The 7,796-nt window shown below is 42.4% G+C and overlaps 2 protein-coding genes across 2 annotated transcripts; both read right to left on the bottom strand.

Annotated features, from left to right (window-relative positions):
• Positions 1–822: 822 nt before the first annotated feature.
• Positions 823–2,559, bottom strand: LOC126554131 (uncharacterized). The gene has a single exon (XM_050209231.1). The coding sequence runs from the start codon at positions 2,557–2,559 to the stop codon at positions 823–825; it is 1,737 nt and encodes a 578-aa protein (XP_050065188.1).
• A 390-nt stretch (positions 2,560–2,949) lies between these two features.
• LOC126554126 (uncharacterized) lies at positions 2,950–5,022 on the bottom strand. Its single transcript, XM_050209228.1, has one exon. The coding sequence runs from the start codon at positions 5,020–5,022 to the stop codon at positions 2,950–2,952; it is 2,073 nt and encodes a 690-aa protein (XP_050065185.1).
• Positions 5,023–7,796: the final 2,774 nt, after the last annotated feature.

Genomic DNA, 7,796 nt, shown 5'->3' with positions numbered 1-7,796 from the left:
AAATTACAAGGGAACCTGAAAGTTAAGTATATTATTCTGTAGGTAAGCGGACCAGCTTCACTACAGGTCTAACCAACGTACCCTGTCCGGTCATCAATTTGACCACGCGGACAACTTCGTTTTGGCCTGGCAATAGTTCCATAACCCTACCCAAACGCCAGCCTAATGGTGATGTAAGGTTATCCTTTATTAATACCAAATCACCGACTCTGAGCTGAGTATCGGCGGAGGTCCATTTTAACCGAAGCTGTAAAGTATTAAGATATTCCGAGGACCACCTTTTCCAGAACGCCTGATGACATTGGTGGAGGAGCTTCCACCTTGAAGTTAAACGATCAGATGTGTCTAAGACGTTTGGCTCAGGAACGCACAAGAGAGGCTGACCTATTAGGAAATGTCCTGGAGTTAAACTTTCCAAATCTCCTGGGTCGGATGACAACGGTGTCAGTGGTCTTGAATTCAGAACTGATTCGATGCGACAAATGACAGTGTTGAGTTCCTCATACGACAAAGTATGAACCCCTACTACTCGGACTAACAGCCTTTTCATAGATTTCACCGCAGCTTCCCATATGCCCCCGAAATGTGGAGCACTAGGGGGGTTAAAATGCCAACTGCATGGGAGGTGTGAACTTAGCTGATCCCGAGTTTTCGCCTCAGAGAAAAACTGACGAAGTTGCTTTGACGCGCCTACAAAATTCGTCCCACAATCGGAATAGATATCGGACGGTAGGCCACGTCGGGCAATGAATCTATCTAGAGCTGCTAAAAAGGCCGATGTTGAAAGATCAGTGACGACTTCTAGGTGAACAGCTTTCACCGTCACAAAACAAAGACCGAAATATAAACCTTATATTCTCGTGCCTTTCGAAGTTTAAGTTCACGCATAGTCAAAGGGCCAGCAAAATCTATCCCTACTTTTGAGAACGGTCGACATGGTGTGACACGAGAGGGTGGTAAGTCCGCCATTACTGGTTGAGGATTAACAGCTGCAAACCGGACACAGGTAACGCACCCTTTCAATTCATTGCCAATCACTCTACGAATTGACAAGATCCAAAACTGTTTTGAAACGAGAGAAGTCACTAAGCGTGCCCCAGAATGACAAGAAAAAATATGCCAATGACGTACCAATAATCTAGAGAGGTGCGAGGTTTTTGCTAATAAAATCGGATGTTTCTGACGAATCGATATTGGGGAGTTGCGCAGCCGTCCTCCCACACGAATAATTCCAGCTGAATCAATGTACGGTGACAGTCGAGCTAACTGTTTGGAGGAAATCCGAGAGTTTCGAAAAAGTTCACGATACAACACATGGAAATGAACGAGTTGAGAATGCTTGACGATTACCGTTTGTGCTTCATTCAATTCATCTAACGTCAAACTCCCAAGACCTACAGGTTTCTTTTTGCACAACGACACGAAACGTCTTACCCAGACTACGACTCGGAGCATGTGTTGATACGAAGAAAATCTGTCAAACCATTCGTGGTTTTGATCAGAACTGATCAAAAGCGAAACTGACTTAACCTCAGGGATCTCTTCCACTGAGAGTCGCGGGATTTCAGATGGCCAATTGTCTGGTGAGCAGGACAAGAAATTAGGGCCATTCCAATATAGCTCATGACGATTTAATTCGGAAGGTTTCAGGCCGCGAGACGCACAGTCCGCCGGGTTTTCTTCAGACGAGACATGTAGCCACTTACAGGCTGGCAATAATTGCTGAATTTTACTAATTCGATTGGATACGAAGATCTTGTACGATACGTGAGGAGTCGTAAGCCAAGAAAGGACAATAGACGAGTCTGTCCATGCATAGACGTGGGAAATCGTTAACTGAGCTGATAACGTCTCCTGGATCCTTGACAACCAACGTGCTAAAAGTCCTGCGCCACACAACTCTAGTCTCGGAACTGTCATGGAATGACGTGGAGCCAATTTTGTCTTGCCACCTAATAGTCGAACTACTATTTGATTAGTGGGAAGGACAATACGTAAATAAACAAGAGCAGCATAACCATGAACCGAAGCATCACAAAAACCACATAACATATATGTGGACCCTCGCTGAGTCCCGACAAAACGCGGAACGCGCACTGAAGACAGGGACGGTAACTCCGCCACGAACTGGGACCACACTTCTTCAATTTCGGGTGGCAGTCTATCATCCCAACCGATTCCGGATGACCAAATCAACTGCATCAAATGCTTGGCGAATAACACTACGGGAGCCAAGAGACCCAAAGGATCGAAGATCCGAGCGATTACCGAAAGTACTCCTCGTTTAGTGTAGATAAATTTAATCTCGCTAAAATCGTACCCTAAGGAATCCTCTTCCGGTCTCCAATTCAATCCCAGAACTTGGACAATGGACTTTTCGTCATCGAACGATAGAGAATCAGATGCGCGATCTTCCTTAGGAATTCCTTCCAGCAGCGCCGGAGTATTGCTGGACCATTTCTTTAACTCAAGCCCATGGTTTTCCAACGTTTTGACGAGATCGTGTTTTAATACATTAGTTTCTTCCAACGTATCGGCACCAGTGCAGATATCGTCCATGTATGTTTGAAGCCGCAGAGCCTTCTGAACTGAAGGAGACTGTGTACCACAACGGTCAGCAATATCGTGTAATACCCTTAAGGCCAAGAAGGGAGCACTGTAACGTCGCCATACGTTACAGTATTAAGCTCGTATTCCTTCAGCGCATCTACTGGCGTAGCCCTCCACAGGATATGTTGATATCCACGATAATTCGTATTCACCATAATCTGCCTGTACATTTTACTGATATCTGTCGAAAAGGCGAAGCGATATAATCGAAAACCGAGCAATACATCGACTATATCCCGTTGAAGTTTTGGGCCTGCATACAAAGTATCATTCAACGACTTTCCTGATGCACTTCGCACTTCGGCCGACGCATCGAAAACCACCCGTAATTTGGATTCTCTAAGTCCCTGTTTCCACACCGCATGATGCGGGATAATATATTGACCCGGATTCTTTGCCACGGACATGTGACCTAACGCTTCGTTCGGCCATAAATTCCCGATAGGCCATTCCTAGTTTCTCATCTTGGACTAGTTTCCGTTCAAGGTGTTCAAAACGTTTAACCGCTATCTGTTTTATACCATCGAATGTTGGAAGGGGCAAATCTTGCCTGAACGGTAGTGGAACACTGTATCGGCCGGTCTCATCAATGATGGTTTCCGCCTTGAACTTGGCTTCGCAGCATCCTTGATCCGTGAACTGTGGAGGAGCCTCATCTGGTTCTTCCACCTCCCAGAATTTCTCCATCAGTGATTCTATGGACGGGTTGAACGTCGCTAATAGGCAATGTGCATTAGAACTAACGACTTGCGAAACTGGACCGATTAGCACCCATCCAAAAGCAGAACTATACGCTGTTGGAAGCCCATGGCCGAGGGAGTACTGCTCACCAAACCACACCTGGGGGAACACATCAGCCCCTAACAATAATTCCACCGGAGCTGGGGTATCAAAGGAGGGGTCTGCAAGCTTCAAGTGAGAACAACTTTCTCTTATACCGACGTTCAACTGTTGACTTGGCAGATCTGCCGTTATGGTAGGTAAAACCCATGCCGTAACCGTTATGACCGGAACTGGCTCATAACAAGGTCGCACTTCTAATTTTACCTTTCCTAAAACCTTAGGAACAGACTGACCAGAGAGACCCGTCAGTGAGGCCGTCCATCTTGACCGCCTAAGACCTAGCCGATCTAAACAACTTTCTTTGATGATGCTGGTTTGTGACCCGGAATCGAGAAGAGCCCTGACAGGTTGAAGATCCCCGCCAACATCTCGCACCATAACTATTGCAGTACCGAGTAAAACAGATAGGGAAGGTTGAGAACCAAGCATTACGACGGGTGGCTGCTGAACTGCAGATCCCTGGCTTGTCTCAGCATCTCTATGAAGAAGCAAGTGGTGACGACGTTTGCATTTTGGACAGCTTTCCCTGCATTTATTCGACCAGTGTCGATTACTGAAACATGACATGCAAAGTCGGTGACTTGATACTACCGCATATCGATCCTCTATCGACAACCCCTTAAAATCAGAACAATTGCTTAACTGATGTGATCCATCGCAATTTGGACACTTAACGGACATTGTAACCGGAGTACTGGTTGACTGTGTTGCCACTAACGATGTAGATATCTTCCGATCTTTCTTGTAGCTCGACGGTTTTAAATGTCCCTCTTTGCTACCAGAGGAAGATGGAGTTCCTCCTGCCAACTCCAAAACTTGGATTCGGTTCTTCACAAATTTGAAAAGTTCCTGTGCCTTCGGATACTCTTCCGAATTTGTCGTTTCAAACAGACGACGCGACGACACAGGCAAAGACCGAAAGGCAATCGAAAACAACAGAAAGTCGCCAAAATCTGGAATTTCGAGAGATTCGAGAATACCAACATTTTCATCAAAAATATTCAAAAACTTATTCAACGAGGAAGTCGATTCCTGTTGAATTATCGGAGCTGATAAAATCACATCTAAAATAAACGACGCCAACTTGCGCGGTTTATCAAACCGTTCCACCAACGCCTTCCAGGCCAAGGAATAGGTGTCATTCGAAACCGTTATCCCCTTTACGACCTCAGATGCCTCAAGCTCAAGACAACTCAGAAGGTAATAGAATTTTTCAATGTTGGAAATATTGGAACGACTGTCCACTAGAGCGACGAACCTATCGCGAAAGACTGGCCAATCTGCCAGATCCCCTGAGAACCGTGGGAGAGGGATTTCTGGTAACCGCATAGAATGTGAGGGCTGAACTGCCGACACCGTCACTGTTGGCGATTTAACTGAACCAGGAGGTATAGTTGAACCGGCTGTCGCATCCGAATCAGAACCACATCTTGGCTCTTCAACTACCCTCTCAGGTAAATTCGATGAGGACGAGAAGTTAATTGCCAAAGCTTTGGCTGAAACCACCATTTCATTTGTATCTATCTCGACCGAGTATAAGAATTCCGCTTCTTCACCTAACTCAATCATCGCATCCAATACTGCATCATTCTCAACCACGAACTTTCCCCACAATCTGATAGGTCATTGATCGAAATTAGGAATTTTTGTCGCGCTCAGATCTGACTCGCCGGACAATCCTAAATCAAGAATGGATTTAATGCGATTGACTATGGCAGTACGTTTAACCACCGCACGGTTCTTAATTCGTTTAGACGGTCTTCATCCATGGTAAATGATAATTTAATTACCGAAAAATTAAAATAAAGAAACCTCAACAGCAGATATTGTAAACAATTCTACGAGATAACGAATTCTATCTAATAACGCAACAGAAAAAAAATAAATAAAAATAAAATAAATATATATATAAATTTATAAAATAAAATAGACCAAACGATTAACCGAAGTTTAATGATAGATGGAATTGAATGCGAAAAACCGAGCTAAAATTAACAAATATAAACAAGCAAGTACACAATACGAACGTAAAAATATATATCACAAATAAAGGCACGAAATTAAACCTGCGTAGTGTGCAGCGACCGTACCACTAGTCGCGACGCAATTAATAACAACTAATATTATGATAAAAGGCAAAATAACGTTAACGTATGTAATGCTCACAGCGAATACATAAGCACAAAAAAAATAATAGAATATATTATAATAACACGTATAGACGACTAAATATATGGGAAAAAATACTAAACGCACAAGATTGTATAATAATAACCTATTGTAATAAGTAGATCGCAAAATAGAAACAAGTTATATATTAATATATGGCGTTTATCCCGTTACGAAAATAATAATTATTAATGAACCCAACACGTATTACCTGCCTATAATTAAGTGTAACGCGACGGAGCCTAAATGTGTACGTTACGCGTCGAACTCACTATTTTTGCGAACACATTATATATATAAAAAACGCTAACAAATATAACGCTTACCCCGGTTGAGAGTATAATAGATAATATTAATTAAAATAAAACTTATAATTACGTAATATTATGCTCACCTATGGTACAGCTTACCCACAAGTCCCCACAAAACACTAATAAAAATATATACAAACCACGCTCTGCTACCAAATGTTTCGTCACCGTCGGACTTACCTTAATTGGCTTGTGGACGGCGATGACTCGTGCTCTGATAGGGAAAGGTGAGGGGTTACCAATATACTAGATAAATATCACATTAATCCAGAATTTTAAATAATAACAAAATACTCATATTTTTGATCTCATCATATAACAAACATATAATATATAGTAATATACACATTGATAATAATATTAAAGAACGGTACCGTGAGGGATACAAGGACGGGATTAGACCTGTTTTGAACCGGAGCTGGTTACATGATCACTGGACCGGAGCTGGCTGGTGATACTGGCTGGACCGGAACTGGTCACGATTGAAACCCGAGCTGGACAAGACTTGTGGTTTTGAACCTTTAAAGGCTTTCAGAAGCGACGGTGCGACGACGAGCACACACAAAACGCAAACAAAACCGAAAAGCACGTGTAATAATAAAAGCGTGTTTTTGAAAAAACGACGTTCGTTTACACACACACGACCAACGACAACAACAACGTGCGCACGGCGGCGGGCTGACGCGTCGGCTAGACGCCGTTCGATCCAGCTGATCGAACGACGTCTGCTTTCTCGATCAACGGGGCCAACAGTGTGGCAAACATCCGCACCAGTGACCGACCACAGTAGACAGCTTGCGCGAACACTTACAGTTGAGAACGTAGATCCACCTACTTCGTTTCAAAATTATAGACACGGTCCGCTTCTACCCAATACGATACGTGCGCTTATTGTGGATCCGTCCGGCTGTGGAAAAACGAATTTAATGTTTGCATTATTAACTAATATAAATGAAATAATTTTCACAACGTTTACATATATCGAAAACTCTGGATCAACCGAAGTATAAAATGTTGAGTAATATCTTATCAGATATCGAAGGAGTACAATTATTTACGTTCTACGAAAACGAACAAGTTATTGAACCTGAAAAAGCCCTACCAAACTCTGTGTTATTCTAGACGATTTTTGACAGAGGGGCAAGGAGTATGTTGATCAATCTTTGCAAGGGAAGGCATAACCTTATAGATGTGTGCTATCTAGCTCAGAGTTATTCAAGAGTACCAAAACAACTTTAGGTAAAAAAGAAATCAAACTTGTTGGAAATACGATAATTGTTGATGATACTACATACCCGTTAACACAGGGTCTCTGTAGTTTAATATTTTCAAAAGCCCCAAAATTATATACCGAAAACGATTTAAAAACATATAAATCTATATTAATTCAAACATCAGCTCATTTAACCTGAGCTTTAGACCTGGTACAAAATTGAAAAAACGTTTAGTTCGTGGTGATAAAGGTATAAACCCGTTAGACGCTGCGTGTAGAGACCACGATATCGCATACGAACGTAGTAACTCTATCGCCGATCGTAACGAAGCTGATCATATATTAGAACAGCGAGCCTGGGAAGGTTCAAATCGAAAGATTCTGTTTTAAAAAAAAAGCTGTAGCTTGGGGGTGACTACCGCCATGAAGGCAAAACGTAAAGTTGGTGGTGGTTGTGATTGTGGGTTTAAAAGCAGCGGTTAAAGCAACTAAAAACGTTTTAAAAAAAAATGTCGGTGAAAAAAATTTAATGAAATTAACAAAAAAGTGTGTAGCCGTCGCACGAAAAACATTTAAATCTAGAAAGACAAAAGTTTCCGAGAATAGTAAACATTCCGAAAAAAGGTGGTGCATTACCACTTATTCTGATT

The sequence above is a fragment of the Aphis gossypii genome, unplaced genomic scaffold (assembly GCF_020184175.1).
Source record: "Aphis gossypii isolate Hap1 unplaced genomic scaffold, ASM2018417v2 Contig00434, whole genome shotgun sequence".
Lineage (NCBI taxonomy): Eukaryota > Metazoa > Arthropoda > Insecta > Hemiptera > Aphididae > Aphis > Aphis gossypii.
The sequence above is the reverse complement of the archived record's forward strand: the minus strand, read 5'-3'. Positions and strand labels throughout refer to the sequence as shown.

What these genes read in the sequence shown, in the direction of transcription:
- LOC126554131 (XM_050209231.1), bottom strand. Translation starts at nt 2,559, where the DNA reads ATGGACGATATCTGCACTGGTGCCGATACGTTGGAAGAAACTAATGTA.
- LOC126554126 (XM_050209228.1), bottom strand. Translation starts at nt 5,022, where the DNA reads ATGATTGAGTTAGGTGAAGAAGCGGAATTCTTATACTCGGTCGAGATA.